The sequence below is a fragment of the Sus scrofa genome, chromosome 4 (genome assembly GCF_000003025.6).
Source record: "Sus scrofa isolate TJ Tabasco breed Duroc chromosome 4, Sscrofa11.1, whole genome shotgun sequence".
NCBI classification, from domain to species: Eukaryota; Metazoa; Chordata; class Mammalia; order Artiodactyla; family Suidae; genus Sus; species Sus scrofa.
In genome coordinates this window covers 102,622,786-102,642,775 of record NC_010446.5, presented here as the reverse complement: position 1 = coordinate 102,642,775, position 19,990 = coordinate 102,622,786, and the positions used below count along the sequence as shown (strand labels likewise).

The following is a 19,990-nucleotide window of genomic DNA, read 5'->3' as shown; positions in this document are numbered from 1 at the left end:
TTGGGCTGAGTGTCTGCAATATCCTTCCATCCAGGGAGATGCAAAAGGAAGATAATGCAAAATAGGTTTAGAGGATGCTAGAGTTTTTCCAACTTTTTTGGACCTATATTTATGGCAAAAAATGTTTCCATCACAAACCACACACATACACATAGTTGCCACCAACTAAATATCTGTAAACAGCAGGTCGTCACCCACAGTTAGAAGACCCCGGTGTAGGATGTGGGACCAAGAAGGAGACAATGGAAGGGACCAAACCTACTCAAAACTACCAGAACCCAGGAAATATTACTGAACTACTATTGTTAAAATGGTGCACTATGTTCCAGCTGTGGTCTTTACCGGTAACTCTCACTAGTCCCTCATTAAATAAGTTAGTTTTTTTTCAGACAACAAACATCCCTTCGATACTTATTATGTACCAGCACTGAACTAGGCACATAAGGATAACAAAAAAATTAAAAAGACTAAAAAAATCTGACTTCTGTTTTGACAGCTCCTCTTACAGACGCTCTCTCAGACATATCAAATTTAACCTTTCTCAATCTGTACTTCCAAACTTCCCCCCAGTTTAATCTCTCTCTCTCTCTCTCTCTTTTTTTCTATGGGAAGATATTTGCACTCAGTTTCTCAAGTCAGAACTTTGGAATCACTCCTGAAACCCTCTTCTCCCTCGCCTCACAGCTCACATGATAGCCATTCTGCTAATTCTTCCTCCTGAATATACCAGGCCTGCTCTCTGTCTCTACCCGGATATGCCAGTCACCTCCTAACTGGTCTCCTCACTTCCATGTTTGCCTCCTGCCCCCACCCCAATTTATTCTTCACTCTGCAACAGGAAAATATTCTGAGAAAGAACTCAGACTGTATCACTTTCTCCTTCAAAAGCCTTTATTTCCTAGAAAAGTAAAAATGCAAACTTTCTTAACAAGGACTTACCAACTCCTGCAGATCTAGCCTCTGCCCACCTCTTTTTCATACTCGGTCTAATTAAATTTCCAGGCACACTGGCTTTTCTCATTCCTCTGATAGGCTGACATCTTTCCTTTTCTGCATCAGATTCTTTGCATGTGCTAGTCTCTCTGGCTGAATGTTTCCCCCCACTCTTTTTCATCTTTCAGTTCATCTCCAAACACTCAGTCTAAAGTATCTTCCTCTATTATTACTTCTGATTTAAAGCAATCATTCTACTTTATAATTGTGGGCATATTTGTTTGCTTATCTGCCTTTTGCTTAAAGTATGTCGTCCCCATTCAAATGTAAACTCTATGAGGAAATTATATGTTTTATTCACTAAGATAAACTCAGCCATAGATTTAGTACATGACAGACATTCAAATATTTGTGCAATGCAAGAAAATGAAGCATTTCTGAAGCCTTGTTATTATCCCTTGATCATTTAAAAAGCTGTGTGGTCCTTACACACGATGGAATATTACTTAGCCTTGAAAAATAAGGAGATTCTGACATATGCACAGTGTAGATGAACCTTGAAGACATTAAGCTTAGTGAAATAAGCCAGTCATTAAAGATAAATACTGTATAATTCCACCTATTTGAGATATCTACAGTTGTCTAATTCTTTTGAAAGAGAAAGTAGAATAATGGTTGTCAGGGGCTGGGAGGAGAGAAATGGGGAGCTGTCATTTACTGAATAGAGCTTCAGCTTTGTAAGATGAAAAATGCTATAGAGATATGCTGCACAACAATGTGAATATATTTAACATTATTATACACTTAGAAATAAAGATAGTAAATTTTACGTTTCTTTGCAACAATAAAAAACTAAGAAAACCTGCACATAGATGTTTCTATTTTTCTTGCTTTCTAAAGTACAAAACTGCAACAATCACTGTGACTGAGAACGGACATTTTAAAAATAATAATATTCATTATAATAGCTAAATGTTATTGGACACTTACTCTAGGTCAAGTATTACGCTAAGTATTTATATCTCATTTAATCATCACTACAGCTTTATGAGATAGATACTATTTTAATGATGACTTTACAAAGAGCAAACTGAAGTTCAGCAGAGTTGTGTAACCTGTCCAAGATTATATAGCAAGTAAGTAGTAGAATTTGCATATGCGCCCAAGCAGTATGGTTTGATCAGTGCCTCTAAATCCTGGATGTGGGTCTCACCAAACTAGCAAAAGGCATTCTGGAGGTGAACTTGGCTCTCATTAGCCTAGGATTTCAGATAGATCTCTTTTTTTTGACACCTTTAACTCTGATGAATATATAAATATTAACTTCCCTCTTATTTCTCATTTTTCCCTCTTCTTTCTCCCAAGGAAAAGACCCAGTCACCTTAACCATATAAAATCTTAACTGTAAGAATTAAAAATTTCCATATTTCCCTGGTGGCACAGCAGGTTAAGGATCTGGTGTTGTCACTGCTGTGGCTCAGTTACTGCTGGGTTTGATCCCTGGCCTGGAAACATGCATATGCTGTGTGTGTGCCGAAAAAAAAAAAAAAAGAGAAAAAAAAGAAAAAAGTTTTTAAAAAAGATTTAAATATTCCTATTGATTCAAACATTTGGGCAGAAGCTACTCATCAACATGGCTCAAAAAATAACTAAAATTGTCTGGCACCTTCATCATCTATTGAAATATCTTGTTTTCACCTGAGTAACAGGAAAAGTAACACCATATCACAGAACTACCTAGAGGGTTAAAGTTTAATTCTAATTACTAACAGTAGTTGCTACTCAATAAATGTTAAACCACAACCACCACTTGTAGAATCTCAACTCTTCTTCATGGCATGCAGTGGCTTGATATGCGATCTCAGTTTGCAGACTGGGGATTGAACCCAGGTCACAGAGGCAAAAGCGCTGACTGCTAACCACTACACTCCTTGAACCTAAACTATTCTTAATTTTTGTTTAAGACAAGCAGAAGGCTTCCAAATCAACAAGTTACTGAAACTGCCTCGCTTCACTCTTAACATTTGCTAAGATCCTGGCAAGTTGTTGAGAAGATTAGGTTAGCTAATATATATGAAACACCCAGCACTCCAAACTTGGGATAAACTAAATGTTCAACAAATGGTAACTATTTTTATTGCCACATATAAAGGGGGCTATTCACAATCTTAGATAGAGGAATACGATGAGCTCCTCTTCTTGGTTCCTTCTCTGAGGTCCTTTCAGTTCTGGTGGGTGTGTCGTGTAACATGTTGGAGCGGCTCCAGACACCCCAGCCATGGCAGTGACGGCCAGTTTTCACTAGTTGAACCTTGTTTTGTTCTTGCAGCTGCTCCTCCACTGATATCTGTGTCCTGGAATCCTCGATTAGATCGTGTCCTTGCCCAGCAGTTCTCCCGCTGACCAAAGGTCCTAGCCAGCACCCCAGCCCTTGCACGGTGTATGCATTTCATGCTAATGAACCCCAGGGTCCTTCGCTTCGGGAACCACTCCTCCCCAGGGACTACCTGCCTCCTCCTGGACTGCTGACTTCTTGCCACATGGGCTTGGCCAGCTGCCTGTGCCCCAGGGTGGAAAAGAGCTGGGGGCACGATTTGGATGTTTTGAATGCCTTTGCTTGAGTTACGCTGTTCTTTGAAAACAGAACTCCAGGTTTCTGACTATGAGAGGCAAACAGAGTCGCACCCCAGGAGCCCATTCCTAAAGTGATGGAGCCCTGACCTTCTGCCCCTCAGTGACCAGCCTGGCCTTACTTTCTCTGCTGGGCTCCTCTGGCCTCCTCCAGAATGTGGAGGCTCAGGCCGATAACCCATCCAACTGCTCTTTTTTTCCCATCTTGACAAAATTCCTTTGGTTGCAACTCTTCAGAACCCTCTACTCTATAAACGTTTCTAGCACTGGGATTTCTCCTCGTTTTCCCTTCTTTGGGTGAGAAATGCCTCCAAAGCCCAGATTTTGGCACAATACCTCCTAGATTGTTTTTATAGTCCCAACGTAGTCTTCTTTGTTACGGCTCCATATCCTAAATTTTGTTCCAAGTCGTTATTTTACATTTATAAATATCAGGTTGTATTAATTGGTTCCAGCTTTAAAAATGTTCCATCAGAGGTTATTTTCTGCTATTTTGATAGTGGTTTCTAAACCTGGAGCGCCAAGGCCCTGATGGGGGCCGTGTCCTGCAAGCGTCCCCAAAGGGCTGATGCGGAGCGGAAAAGAGACACAGACCCCGGGCCGTGCTGTGCTCTTTGAAGACTGGACTGGCCATAATAGCTTCAAAGAATTTCAACAAGTTCCTAAGACATGACCTTCCCTTTCCGAAAACCACGTTGGCCAGGCTTGCCTTAATCAAGCTGTGCTTTTCTAAGCATCCTTTCACTTGATCTCCTGCAGCAGTTTTTAATACTTTCCCTACAAGTGAAGTTAAACTAACTGGCCTGTAATTTCCTGGTGTGTCCCTAAGCTCTATGAAATAACGGCATTAGGTTGGCTACCTTCCAATTCTTCCTGAATTTTTTTGTTTTGGTTTAAGACGCAGGGTTGAAAAGGCCAGGGAACGCTTCCTGTCTCGCTTTCCCCCTTCGTTCCTTCCGTGACATACTGCTCTCTCTGTTCCCAGCAGATCTGCCATTTTAATAACTTCAAACCTCTTAAATGTGTTCACGTAGTATGTGTTCCTATCTCTGAAGCATGAGTTTCCCATTTTTCATTTTGACAAGGGCCACCCCCCTCAAATACGGGCCTACAACTCTATTGAACAGGCTGTTAATTCGAGGCACAGTTTAAGAAGTGAGTTTCATATTAGGGATCTGGAAAAGGGCAGCAACTAGATCATAATTAAGTCTGTGTTCTTACTTGTGAATTATTAGGAATACATGTTGGGAAAGAGCTGGGAACTATGTCTGCACACCCAGGAATAGGAACCACAAAGGGAACTATGACATTTGGGGATTCTAATCCAATGTATGAGCAACGTGTCGTAACACTGGGGTGAAACTATTTAGATCTGAAGATATAAAATTTGCATCCTATACCTGTTTTAACTGCATGTGGTTTATTACTCTCATACTGAATAGCACAAAAATCTTTCCACATTTAATGATCGCCCAGAATTTTTTCCCAAGGGAAAACGCTCATTTTAATACATAACCTTAATAAAAGGTTTGATTTTTTACTGATAGGAGGAAAGCGGACAATTAATAACTATTTGTAAAGTCACAACATATCACATAATCTTTAGATTGTCCAAGTTCCTTATTGAATAGAATTGACTATTCTTTGGTGTAAGTGAGCCATTAACTAGGACATAAAAAACTTTATTCTTTATACATGATTTTTGTCTCAGCAGCCTATTGGGTTTTTGTGCGTATGCTGACCCAATCTGTCTTTCCTCAGTAAGTCACAGGCAGGCACGTAAACCACGTAAGCCCATGTGCCTTCCAGATGGGGGGGACGATGGTCGCCCTTATGAAATGAGAACTACGGAGTGCAATCTAAAACTTTTAAGACAGTTCCCTCTGATGGCAGGCAAGTCGGGTAAACAAGTAGCTGCTCAATTAGTAGTTTTTTTCTTTCTAATTTACTGAAGTCACAATGTCAAAGTCTGAACATTTTACATCTTATAATGCTCACAGGTGGTGTATCAGATTCAATCCCAGGTAGGAGACTCTTTTCCTGGATGACAACAGACCCTCTCTCCTAGGTTAACATTTTAGTTGGTTCTGAATCAGCATGAATATTTTTGTTTCGGGTTTTGGTCAGGTCTGAATCTACCTGCAAATGAACAGGTCAGATTCCCTATGTGGGCCACTAATGACACCACATACACACACACACACACACACACACACACACACACACAGATATTTGAGCATATTTAGTGAGTAAATTTAAGTGCAGGCATGAATCTGAAAGCATGAATTTTCTTTTCTTCCCTAGTGTTTGACATGGTTTCTTATGGATTTCCACTTGTAGGATTTTAAAGTCGTAATGAAAATATGTATGGGGTTTTCCTTCCCTATTCCGTGCCTGTCGTACTAGGGAACTCTAAATTCAGTACATATGCATTCAGTCTTTTCTCTCACTCCCATGCCTTTGCTTGAGCGGTTCCCTTTCTTAGAATGCCCTCGCCCTCATTTGAAAGGCTAACCCTATCCATCCAAGGGGGAAAGCTCTGAGCCCAGGGAAAGGGTGCTGGGCGGGTGGAAGAGTGGAAAAATCTGAGGCTATGTGTTTAACTATGGTTAAATCCAAGGTCTTCAATTTTCCAATTCGTAAACTTCCTACCTTCCCTATGCTTCCATCTCCCCTATGTAAAATGGGGTATTTATATTTCCTTTTAGAAATGGGACATGGGTTAACTGGGATAATGCACTTAAAAAGTCAAAACTGTCAGCTCCCTTTCCTTTGCAATGCCACCTTCTCCACAAAGCCTTTCTAGATCTCTCTCCTCTCCAACTCACCCTGGCTAATGGTGACCTCATCTTCCTTTGAAGGCCAGAACCCTCTAACTCCCCCTCATGGACTTCACTATTTTCTGCATTGTGTTACTCAATTGAACAAACATTTATTGAATACCTACTATGTGACAGGCATACACACACACACACACACACACACACACACACACATATATATCTCCTAACTAGTCCTTAAGCTTCTTGAGGTTAGAGTTTTTATAGTATTCATATTCTCTTCCTCCCATTGTCTAGATAGTGTTTGACACTTAGTGCTTGCACAAGAAGGTACTTGTTAATTCCTTGGTATTTGGTAAAACTGGGCACTAATAATGCAGGCCAAAATCTGTATATCCATTCTCACCTGTGTACACACTCTCAAACAGGAGCGCCTGGTGGAAATTGGCTTATGTGTGATGCCAGCCTATGGGATCACAATTTTCTTCCTCCTCAGATTAAACACTACTGCTCCAGCTACTACCTCGACTGCTGTAAGAATAGAGAGTGAGGCTGTACATTCCTGAGACTCTACACAAAGGAGAATGTTCTCTTCCCATTCCCACACGGGTCTCCAGTGTAGTTCCTCCTGGAGCAAAAGTCATCTCCAAGAAGAAAGGTGAAAGAACACATGAGCTACGTCTCTGTGGACTTACATGAGCACAAACCTAAGCAGGTTTTCAAAGAACTGTGGTTTATAAATAAAGACTCTCTCATATATACAATATCATGGCTAGATGAAAACCTAAAGTTTCAGGGGGAAATGACACAATTTCAAAACGAGGCTGTGTGTACACAGCACCAAGCCATCCAAATGAAAGCCTGAGCAAATCATTTAGGAATGCGGTCTTTGCTAGCCCAGACATTTCAAGTCGTTATTGGAAATACGTAATGTGGTTCTGACACTCTTTTACTTCTTGCAGATCAACTGGGCGATAGGAAAGTTTTCCTTAAATTCTCTGCTCCTGATCGACTGCAGGCTGGGAAACCAGAAAGCCCAATCGTTAGAACTGTGTTTAATGTAGAACGATGAGGCCTGATTTCAGGCCAATGAGAGTGTCCTACAGACAGAAGGCAGTTGTAAATGCATGGCATTTTTAGTATCTCTTTAGAGTTCTTCCTTCTCCAAAATGGAGGTCTAAAAGGAAACAGAACTCCACGAGTTTCCTATGTGACAGAACCAGTTTTGTTAGATTATCTTTTCTTTACCCTATTGCACAGTTTCCTTTGAGAAGGAACATACAAGGCTTCCTCAACAGGCTCCTGAGTTCACCTGTGGCCACTGTCCTAGTCGCTAAAGACCATGCAACATTTTAAGCAGAAACGGAGTCCATAGCAAGCTGTCCGTCTGCCTTGAAAGTCCAGAGGTCTGCAAAGAGTTTGGCTTCTGGGTCTCTTTCACCACCACCACCCCTAACTGCCTTGGGGGCTCTCAGGAGGAGCTGCCTATAGCTTTTCAATTCTCTTGGAAAGAGGGGCCAGAACAGGTCCTAAGTGTGGAGGGACTGAGGCGGGAAATGTGCCCCTCTCCTCCAGATGTGCATTCTGGCCCTGGCTGATGCTGCCCAGGAGCCCGGATTTGTTTTAAGTTTTTGATCCATTTCTGCCACAGTGATTGACATTAATGCACGGCTGGTGCACCCCGGGGTCCCATCGCTGTGGTGCTCATTCTGCCTTCGCTTTTCTTCTGGAACCATTCAGAACAGGGTATGCGAGAGGGAGGCTTATTGCCCAAATGCTCCACTGGAAGAATGTGGGGGAGCCAGATGTGAAACGGACCTCCCCTGAGTGAAGGCTACGAGGAGCCCCCGCACATGTTGGAGAGGAATGGCTTGCTCAGTGAACTCTGGGTGTGCAACATCGTGCTATCCCACATCCAAGTCAAAATGCCTGTCCACATTAGACGTCAAAACCGGCCTGTTATCATCTCTGATTTTCACCGAGCATCTTTGAAGAAGAAAGAGTCCTTGGGGGGAGGGGGGGCTAATTGATCCCAGGCCTGAGAATGGGACATGGATTGCTATGGCTACTTCAGAAGAACATGTCCAATATTTTAAATCCAGGTATCACATAATGGCTCAGCTGGGGCACACACATGCAGGATATCACCAAAAAAAAAAAAAAAAAAGCTAGGAGGTGTGGCATTTGACTTCAGCAGCGCCGAGTGAGTTTGCCATGATAGTGAGAGTGGCGTAGCACAAGTTAATGCTATAAAATCCACAGTCCTGGCAATCGCAAATACATCCAACGGAACTTGTTCAGATAGAACTCAGGCGACACGACAAGGCCCATTATGAAACCATCCAAGAACCGAGACACATAAAAACTTTATTGGTCATCACTGAAATAAAGTGCAAACAAGTTCGTCTTGAAAGATCCCCAGATCTTCATGCTTTCGGTCTGCAGGGTCATAAAATAGTGCCTGACAAATTTTAAGTGATATTCTAATTAATCACTGGATTTTTACAGTTTCTTGTAAGCGGTAAGGTGGATATTAACAAGGTGGGGTAAGAGGAAAGCCTCTGTACTGAGCCTGAGTCCTAAGACCTTTGCACAAAACCCTTTGGTCAGCCAGGCCAGACTTCTGCATCTGCTAGAGATGGAATATACCGTTCATCTGAAGGTGGTCGTTATTTTCACACTGATTAAAGCAGACTGTAAAATGGACGCGAGGTTCACAAATGGATGGAAAAGTATGCCAGTTGTTCCTCTGCCCTGTGCAGGAAGCCTTTCTGGGGCATTTTTACATTGTTTCTTTGGTGAAACTAACTCTTGGTCATACACGCCTATCACGACCCCTGTAATACCATCACACCCTCAGTAATCACCATGAAAAAGTATGAACTGACACTTACGTATACACGCATTTCTGATTTATGGTCTTCAAGTGGCTACGGTGATAGTGCAGATCATCTTGGACAATTTCCTTCCTAATGGGGGATCTTGTTAAAAGGGAGGCAGAGTTTTTACATGCCCACCACTGGGAACAAACAGCTCCAACAAAGAGGAGGGGTTTGCTTTCAAAGAGTGACTGGAAGATTACCACTTAAACAATTCTCGTTTCTACAAATTACAAAAATATCTTTAATCGATACGTTCACCTACCTCATAATATAAGGGCACACTACTGCCTAGAGGTTTCTTTGCCTTTTTAGAGGTGCTTCCAAAAAGTGCACTCGTTCCATTGATCTGTAAGAAAATTCATCCATAGTGAATAAAAAGGCTAACTTAAAGAATACTTAGGCATATGTAACTATCAAATACCTAGGTGAGTTGAGGGGTAGGGGGACCTAGTAAAGAAGAGAGAGTCATCGATTAGCTCAAATATTTATAGTCACCTTTTTTCCTTTTTTTTTTTTTTGGTAAACTGTTAGTAATTATATGAGTACGTGCCATCTGACAGAACTTTTCTGTGTTATCATTCCCCTCTAACCTCTGACAGCTATGGATCTCTGTAGGCTTCATTTTTCAGTTAGTTATGGGTTTTGGAACATTAAGTAGTTTTGTCTTTTATTGTTATTGAGTCTTTTATTAAATAATTCCTCACAGAACCTAGCATGGAGCCTGGTATGACCTCAGACATTTTTGTTGAATGAATGAATGTTGAATGGGCAACATTCACGGACAAAATAATAATAATAATAATCCTTCCAGGTTAGACAATTCAGATTTATTCCAGCTAAATGTTCCCAGTAATTCACCAAAACTTAACAGTTAAGAATATGATCGTCCTTTTCATTTATTTAAAAAAAAATAGTCTGCAAGGGGCTTAGAGGTGGGAAGGGACAGGTACCTCCTGGAGAATGTCTTGCCATGAAACCACGCTGAAGAGTTTGCGCTGAGGGGCTTGGACAGCGAGGGTGAGGGCTCCAATGAGAAGCTCGTCCTCAATCCGGTTTCCAACTACAAAGGCGATGGAGGCCTTCCAATCGTTCTGTTACAAAACCAGAAGAAATGTGATTCTAAGTACTCCTGGCTAGATAAGTCTGGATCAAAGCCTTCCACTGAAAAACAGGATAACGCCTATAAACCTTACCTTAAAGACAGAGTTGACCACATAGACTGTGTGCGTTCCTGACTCAAGCAGCCACAAGGCGGCAATATTGTGCCAAATTTCATGCAAATTTGACCAAAAAGCCATTTTCTGGAGAAAATAGGCCTTTTAATTTTATTTGTAAGGTTTTTATTTTTTCTATTATAGTTGATTTACAATCTTCTGTCAATTCTTCTGTACAGCAAAGTGACCCAGTCATATATATATCTACATTCTTTTCTCAAATTATCCTCCATGATGTTCCATCACAAGTGATTAGATAAAGTTCCCTGTGCTATACAGCAGGATCTCATTGCTTAGCCTTTTATTTTAAGGAAGGCATTTTTTTTTTTAAGTCGCACTTTCACTAAAGAATTCTGCCCGAGATAATTTGATATTGGGAAGCAATAGTTCATTCATATATCACATATGCACATTAAGATACAATCGCCAATGCAGGAATCTTTGTTTTGTTCCCTGATACATCTTAAGGCTCTAAAAAATGCTAGGAACATGGCAGGAGCTTGATAAATATTTGCTGAATGTTGGGTAATATTGAATAAGTGGCCAAATGGACTTTCCTATGAGGCAAAATTCAATCCCTAAACTTTTGCAAAGCACAGAACTAGAGCACATCTTTTCCTCCTGATGTAACACAAGACTCTCTTTGCTAATTCACATGAGTTCTTTACATTCTCAAGAAATAGGCTGCAATATTAAATTTAAACATGAAGTTTTTCATCAAATAATTTAAAGACATACGTTACTAAAAAACAATATTCTTATTCAGTAGTCCTTTTCTGTCTATTACAATTTCTGTGGGGAAGAAGCAATTCTCTGGAGGCAATTAAAAATGGAATTTACTGAATTTCCCATTGTGTGGTGCTGAGGAAAAAGCCAAACTCATGCAAATCAGGTCTAGTGCTGGTGAACACTCACCACCTAATGGGGAGATGGATCAAGCAAACACGATAAAGGTGTCAGGAATGAGAGAAAATAATATGAGAGGGCACGCTGGTCTGTGCCCTCTGCAGGCCTTCGTTCCTCCTTTGATAAAATGAAAGGGTTGGACAGGGCACTATCTAAGCTTTCCTCTAGCTCTGCTCCAGAGATCTGATACAAATAGAGTGAAAATTCCCCTTGATCAATTCCAAAACGGCATCTAAGAAGATGCGGAAAGAGTTTACACAGATTTAACGAAATGCTCAGTTTTGTGTGGTTCTTTCCAGTTTTGCCCAGCTCATCGTCAGGGGAATGCCGAACTCGGGTACAGATGGGAGAAGAGAACCTGGTGCAAAGCCTTCCTCCCCACCAAAGAGTGATCATCCTTAAACTTCTCTCACGTCTCTCCACGGAAACTAACTAACAAAACCCACCCGATTTTCAACACTATTCCTAAAACAGACAAAAATCACACATACAAGCATAAAAATGTGCTACAAGGTGTGCATATGTGTTCGTGCACATGTACATGCATGCATGTAGATGTGATCCTGCGTTTCCCCTTGCTACACTCGGTTTAAGGTCTTTTTTTTGGTTGGTTTGCTAATTCACTATGGGAAGACTGAGCATGTGTTTTTCAAATATCTTGATTCTGAAAAGCAGGTCTGATATTTATAATGTATTCTTCTGAAAAAAAAAGAAAAAAAAAAAACATGATCACAAAACGTGACGTTTCCCACATTGGAGGTCTCTCTGTTCTCTGGTCCGCTCCCTCAGTCAAGACTGCAATTATAATCACGCTTAAAGAAGGAAAATCTCTTTCATTCCACGACAAAGCAAGCACAGTTCCTGAACAGGCAATACTTCGATGGTCCTGCCGGTCGAGGTTCCTTCGAATTTCCAGGTAGGAAGTTCCTGTCCTATGAACTTTCTTTCCAGCACTGAAGATTTTAATGACTGCCTCTTTCCCCTTGTCCTACCCCCTCTTTTAAGTTTCCTTGCCAGTATTCAAAAGCTAAGGGTGACAAGAAAAGGCTGCCTCTCAGCTCTTTGGGGAACAATTCAGAGAGAGGGCCTTGTAATGCACTATCCACCTATTAGTATCTGGTATCAAAAGACAGGTGTTGACTGTTTCAGACCAGAAAAAAAAGAGGGGGAGGAGGAGGAGGTAGGAACTAACAATTACCCAAATCTGCCATGTGCCAGGCATAAGTTATCTCATTAAATCCCTGAGTAATCCCTTTAAATAGGGGCACTAATACTTTATAGATGGAAAAACAGAGCCCCAACAAAGTTAAACAACTCGTTCAAGGTCATTTTGGCAGAACTTCATGGAGACCACATACGTGGCTCACAATTTTGTGATCATTTCAGAACAGATTGAGAGCAAGCCTTTGGGGTCAGAATGCCTTTCCATAATCCTTAAATTGCACCTAATGGCTACGTTGGCCACAGTAAACACAAGATTGAAGATTTATGTCACATGTTAAAGTGTACAGAGCCTTCAAAAACAGATTATGCAGTACACCCTGAACACGTCTAAGATTACTTTTTTAAATCAATGATCGTTTTACAAAGGCTAGAAGAGTATAAGGACATTTCCCAAGGTTGGCTCTCTCTTGAAGCCCATTGCTCTTGTTACGTTGCTCTATGATGCATCTTAAAATAAGATAAGATCTGGGAGTTCCCATTAGTGTCCATGAGGATGCGGGTTTTATCCCTGGCCCCACTCAGTGGGTCAACGATCCAGTGTTGCTGTGAGCTGTGTTGTAGGTTGCAGCTATGGCTCGGATCCCCCTTTGCTGAGGCTGTGGTGTAGGCTGGCAGCTGTAGCTCCAATTCGACCCCTAGCCTGAGAACTTCCATATGCTGTGGTGTGCTCCCCCCCACAAAAAAAGCAGAAATAAGACCTGTTCCTCTGATTCTCGGCACTGCACTGAAACTTTTGCACTCCCTGTGATGTCCCTGAGACAGTTCGACTGTGCTAGAGCAAGTTCAGAGCTCCTCACCAGGCCCATCGGGGGCTAGGCCCTGTCTCTCCTTTGGAAGGGGTCTCAGGAGTCCAGCTGAGGCCCACACTCCCATCTGCACTCTCTAGCCCTCCAAACTCCTGCTCCAAAAATTGGGTCTACCTGGCAAAATAGAACTCATGGAGGACTTTGTGGGCATCATAGATCAGTGTCTAATTGCATTGCCAGGACCCAGGTAAGCATGAAATGGACTGATGGGACTGCGGTAACACAGCCGGTCTGCAGAGAAGGATGCACTCCCCGCATGCTACACTAGGGGGCAGCGAGATGCCAGGAAACGCATGCTATTCCACTAAGGAAGGGCAACTCCCTGTTCTGCGTCTAATTAGGAAGGATTGTTAAATACGTGACGCTCTGCAAATATGAACTTTTTTCGTAGTACTTCAGGATAATGGTAGATTCCACATCTCTCCTAACTGGCAGCAGTTTTTAAAATCGGAAATTATTTTGGAAAAAACTCCAACCCAATTTAAATTTGGCAAGCTGCTATTAAGATACACCCTTCCACCTGTATCCCATCCCCAACACACAGCTAAACACAGTCCTTAAACTTGAGCTCGTGGGGCAGGGAGAGAAACGAGGACAGAGAAAATGAATGTTGGCCAGAGGGGAGAAATGAAAGCACAACGCACAGAACTGATTCATCACACCCATGAGTCCTGCAGGGCTCCTACCTGGGCGTGAATTTGCTTAAGACAGTTGAAGAAGTTTGGGTGTAATTAGGAGCATACGCCTGGAGAAAGAACACATTAATCATTTCAGGAAAACTACCCTGGATGTATCCAACAGTGAAGGAAGAGGGGTTGAGTCTGGCACATCTCAAACACCTTAGGAAATAAAGTCAGCTTTCGAGTGCCTGGAGACATACATTGGACATGGTTACGGCTGAGTCTTGCCCTCTGGCAGTTATTGATAAAGTCATTCAAAGGATGGAATGAAGTCATGTATGGACACAATCCATTACCTTTTATTTACTTTACCAGCCTCACCTAATTTGAAGCCCGGCGGGAGGGCGTCCTAACCCAAACACTTTACACACGAGACTCCTCCTGCAAGAAAGCACTCGTGCAAATGCAGAACGTGGCTGGCTTACATAAACCCACTGTCCCGGAGACTCAGGGTAGACCCGCAACTATTTTTCTTTCCTATCTGGCACATTCTCCTAGTTTTACCCAGGCATTCCTGTATCCTAATGTAATCACCAAAACCCTTTCAAAAATAAGTGAAAAGCAGCTTTTGGATGATGAGAATGAGATCGCTTCTTTCCGTGAGCAGAAATCATCAGTGCCTGGGGATCAGCACAGGCAGGCACGCAGGCAGGCTCTCTTCTGCTGTCACTGTTAGCCTGATGCTCAGGGCCAAGAGCCCCACAGTCCTCTTCCCAGAACTGATTGGAGCCCGTGGAGCTCTAGGAAGCAATAGCAGTCAGCACCTTTACTGGGAGAAGATGTTATAAAAGTCCCAAATACAATCAGTGCAACATTGAAAGAGGCAGGTTTTGTCAAGAGTTACTGAACACTGCAGATAAGCAAACCTGCACTTTATGTCGATACTCCGCTGACAGCATCACCTTTTTGTTAAGCAGATTTACTGCCAAATGGACAGGGATTTGTCAATGTCTTTCTCATACTGGGTTTTTCCTTCAAAAAGAGTCTTGGATCTCCATCAGCAAAGGAGTGTTAGTACGGGCTGTTGGCCAGCAGAAGAAATATTTTTATTACATTGAACTGGCTGCTCTAATGGTATTTGTTAAAAAGGGATTCTAACTGTAAAATAAGTTGGAAATATAAGTTTAAAGGTGGGTACATATCATCACAGAACAAACAAGAAAAATACAAATGATCATGATATGCAGTTGTCAAACTCCTCTGACTGTCTTCACCAAATGAATTCTCATTCTAGGCTCTTTAATTACAGCTTCCTCACAATTTATAATAACGACTATAGTTTGACATATTGTCATCATGCTGTTATAAAGGCTCCTTATTTAGGAATTTATTTCTGTGACTGTCACATTTTCTCAACTAGATTGTAAGCTCTTTAGGTCAGAAAAACGTTCTTTTGCACTGCTGCACCTCGGAGTGCCCCATCCGTGGAAATTGGAGCAGAACTCATTATGTAAATACTGTTGATTGACAGAGGAGATGCTTAGAATGGTGATTGTGACTCTGGGAATGATAAAGCACTAGAATGTCAGGAAGCCCAGTAGGACATATGGTCCATAGCCTCGAGGTCATTCTGAAGGAGGAGAGACTGTGTCTGGTCTAACATGGTTCAAATCGGGGGCTAGTGACAAGGGTTTGGGGAGTTAGGTCTGCTAAACCATTCCTCTGCTAAGACGTGCTTCTTGGGAGTGACTCAGAGCAGCAACCAGACTGGCCACCAGGGGAAGGAGGCAGCTCTTCCTGATGGGAGGGAAAAACCCAAGACTCAGAGACACACATGTGTTGACAATAAAACCATTCCTCCCACCTCTTTCCATCTTCCTACTGGCTCCCCTCTCCCATTAAGAAGGACCTTGATGGGCTGCCACCTACAGGTTCAAATTCTGATGCCTTTCTCTTTTAATTTGAAATTCTCTTTTGTCTTTGAAATTCTTATGAACTTGATTTTATGGTGAGAGAAGGTCAGGTTACAGTGGGAGAGAAGGCGACAGACAGAGTGAAGCCACACATAAAGGGCGTAGTCTGGGTCCAGGATCTGAACCTGCCACGTGCCTCCTGTAGCAACACCACCACCCTGTCCACCTCGTCTTCTGACCTCCATTCAGGAGTGTGCTGTATCTGACTGCCCATGGCTCCTCCTGACTATTCAGTGAGATTGTGTTGCTAACTTCAAATTTGCCACGGTGGCAGCATGTTCATTACAGCAATGGCAAATGCTGCCAATCCGAGCTTTCCCCCTGGAAAGCAGGTTGGTCAACATTCACCAGCACACAGCAGCCCCCATCCCAGGAAAGCCCGTGTGTCTAGACTGACTTAGAGATGATCTTGATTTCAAAGGCCAGGGTCATCTCTGAGAAAATACAGAGGGCAAAGCAGATTCTCATCACCCATTGCCTCTCTCACACCCCCAATGCACATTGTGCAGCAGTGGCCCATGTGAGTTGATAATTAAGTGTCTGCTAATGTTGTTTCAGGGGTGACCGGTCTTAAGTGCTATCCTTCAAAATGGGCTCTATGAGAAGCAGGTGACAAGAAAAGGACAGAGAGGCCACTGTGGGAAGAGCAGGGCCAACCCACTCCAAAGTTCTTTCCTCTTAGCTATCTCAGGGGTCTACTTCTCCACTCAGGATCTGAGCCCTGGGGTTGCTGCCATGGGACATCCCCAGCATCCCTTGCCCACAGGGATAAGTACCCCTCATATTTTGGTGGCCCCTTGGAGAAGCACAAGTCATTGTGACACAGTGATGAAGAGCCAAGGCTCAGGAGACAGAATGCCTGGGTTTGAATCTCAATGAACCAGCTGTGTGTCCTTGGGCAAGTTATTTAAGTTCTCTGTGCCTCGTGTATAAATTGAGGGTAACCAAGGTACTTACTTTTAGGGATTGCTGTGAAAATTGAATGAGAAAACCTATAGAAAGCCTTTCTGAGCACAGCACTCAGCAATAATCATAGCCATCATCATAGATATTATTTTGAGGGCTGTTTCTCATGTTAGTCATTAGAACACACTGTTTCAAGTGTGGAAAGCTTATGGGCGAACCAAGAAAAAAAATCCAACAGAATATCAACAGTTGCCTTATGAGTGACAGTCAATTTATAAAATTTTCTCTTTGATAACAATCAACTTGTTAACTAAGATACTTTTAAGGTATTTTAGGGTTTTAGAAGAGAGACCAAAAATCATGAACACAGGATATTTAAGTCCTCTAGGTATAGAATTTTTGGAGCTGTGGGAGAGAATGTGAGCGTGAGGCAGAAAGGACCTTTAAGTCATTCTGCACCTGGTGCAGGTTTGTCAGCGATGTCAACCCATCACCAACTGTGAAAAGATACCAATTAGAGTTAAATGAAGGTACAGAGGCAGACTAGGGAGATGATGGGTTCTCAGGGAGTCACATAGAGGCCTGGGTACCAGACTAACTGTCATTAGAGACAGGAATCTGCTTATTTGGTTTTAAAAAAATAAGAACCTGGTTTGGGTGTCTGGTATCTGGACTGCAAATGTTGATCTGGTTAGTTTTACAGATCTGGATCTGAAATACAGGTGTCAGGTAGGGTTATTTCTTAAAAAAAAAAAAAAAGCAAAGTTTATTTTTGAAGTTTATTTTTGATTAGGAGCCTTAGTATACCCTTCTCTCCAGATCTCTTTTGGCTCTACTGGGTCCTTACAGGTGAATTTCTAGAATTTACCATCCCTCTTTACTGGGCAGGATAAGATTTACCCACATCATCTCCAATTCAGTTCAGGGCCTTAATAGTTGATTTTGCTAACTGGATACCCCAAAGCTTTAGTAAAGTTAAAAAAAACCATTTTTTTAAAGGATTTTTTTCTTTCAAGCTATCAACCTTTTGTCTTTTTTTTTTTAATTCTATTTTTGTAATCTTTCTTTTTTCTTTTTTCTTTTCTTTTTTTTTTTTTTTTTTTTTTTTTTTTTTTTTGTACTTTTAGGACTGCACCCGTGTCATGTAGAGTTTCCCAGGCTAGGGGTTGAATTAGAGCTACAGCTGCTGGCCTACGCCTCAACCACAGCAACGCAGGATCCAAGCTGAGTCTGCAACCTACACCACAGCTCACGGCAATGTCGGATCCTCAACTCACTGAGGGAGGCCAGGGATTAAACCTGAAACCTCGTGGTTCCTAGTCGGATTCGTTTCCCCGCTGCACCATGATGGGAACTCCTCTTTTTTTTTTTTTCCTGTCTTTCTGTCTTTTCTAGGGCCACTTCCCATGGCACATGGAGGTTCCCAGGCTAGGGATTTAACTGGAGCTGTAGCTACTGGCCTACGCCAGAGCCACAGCAACGCGGGATCTGAGCCTCGTTTGCAACCCACACCACACCTCATGGCAATGCCAGATTCTTAACACACTGAGCGAGGCCAGGGATCGAACCCGCAACCTCATGGTTCCTAGTCGGATTCGTTAACCATTGCGCCACGATGGGAACTCCGGAACTCCTCTTTTTTAAATCTTTCTCTTAGCTCAATGAATTTTAATACATTTATAGTTGTACAACAATCATCACAACCCAATTTTATGGCATTTCCATCTCATTTTCTTTTCTTTTTTTTTTTTTTTTTTTTTTTTGTCTTTTTAGGGCCTCATCTGAGGCATACAGAAGTTCCTAGTCTAGGGGTTGAATCAGAGCTGTAGCTGCTGGCCTACACCACAGCCACGGCAGCGCCAGATCTGACCTATAGCACAGCTCAAGCAACACCAGATCCTTAACCCACTGAACGAGGCCAGGGCTTGAACGTGCACCTCATGGATACCAGTGTGTGGTTCGTTACTGCTGAGCCACAATGGGAAGTCCCAAGCTATCCACATTTTTGAAAAGGATTCCAGTGACTCTTGGACTAACTCGAAGCAATGCCATGCTAAGGAGGGTATTTTAGGCAGTGGGCTGGGCCACTGGAAAAGGCTCCCCTAGAATCATACCACCTAGACAACTTCCTACTTTGCCCATGTGCCTGGCACATAGTAGCATTCAGTAAATGTTTCTGGAACTTAACAGCCAAAACCACACACTAAAGAGAATTTTTATGCATGCTTAGTATGGGAATGCCAACTAAGTATGTGGCATTTTATCCGCTCTAACTCAGCACTTTGGAAGGGACCGTGTCTCTGAACCACTGAGCATTTGAAAGAATGGAAGAGCATATTCTTTTGATGTTTAGACAATATTGCAATATCTTATATTCATTGATAAGAATCAGCATTCTAGAAACATCCTTACTGCATAGCACACAGTACCTATCTGGTGTTCCTTGTCTTCATAAATATTGAATGTGATCGCTAATTAAAATTATTGAAATTCTAGTGTAAAGATGCAGAGCTCTGAAGTGGTATCAAATTCTGCCTCTGTAGTTTTTTAGCCAAATGACCTTGGATCTATCTTTGCAACTCAATTTTCTCATTTATAAAAAAAGATCTAATAATACAAACTTCCAAAGGTTGGTACGAGTCTCTAAGGAACAAATATATATATGCATTTTGTAAATTGTAAAGCCCCGTGCAAAGGTAAAATAGCAAAATATTAAATGCAAAGAAAAGGTTCCAATTGTCCTTAGAAAATTCTGCAAAAATGGGTTAAAATAGATGATTATTTCTGTAATTTCGAATGTGGTTATATCCTGAGACTCTTCTTTGGATAGTCTAGTCTCCGAGCCTAAGCTGTTGATTGTTTTTCTTTAGTTTTTCAGAGTCCTTGGCCCTTCGCAGCAATCTAGCACATGAGCCTAATTCGGTTTTGCTGCATGCATCAGAGAGCTTTAAGACAGCTATTAAAACACCACATGGAAAAGCTTTGCAGGGAATTCTACTCCACAGAGAAACCACAGAAACCACTACACACCTTAACTATCTCCCCACCCCCAAGAGTTGGCTAAAATTATGGCTCCATTATGTTAGTACAATCCAACCAGTTTTATTGCTTGGAG

At 42.0% G+C, this 19,990-nt stretch overlaps 1 protein-coding gene across 1 annotated transcript in view; it reads right to left on the bottom strand.

Moving 5' to 3' along the window:
• Positions 1-19,990, bottom strand: part of SPAG17 (sperm associated antigen 17) — a 229,749-nt gene that overhangs the window by 183,438 nt on the left and 26,321 nt on the right. Inside the window, 2 exon segments of the mRNA XM_021089972.1 lie at positions 9,489-9,572; positions 10,177-10,317. Of these exon segments, the coding sequence (XP_020945631.1) occupies positions 9,489-9,572; positions 10,177-10,317 (225 nt within the window).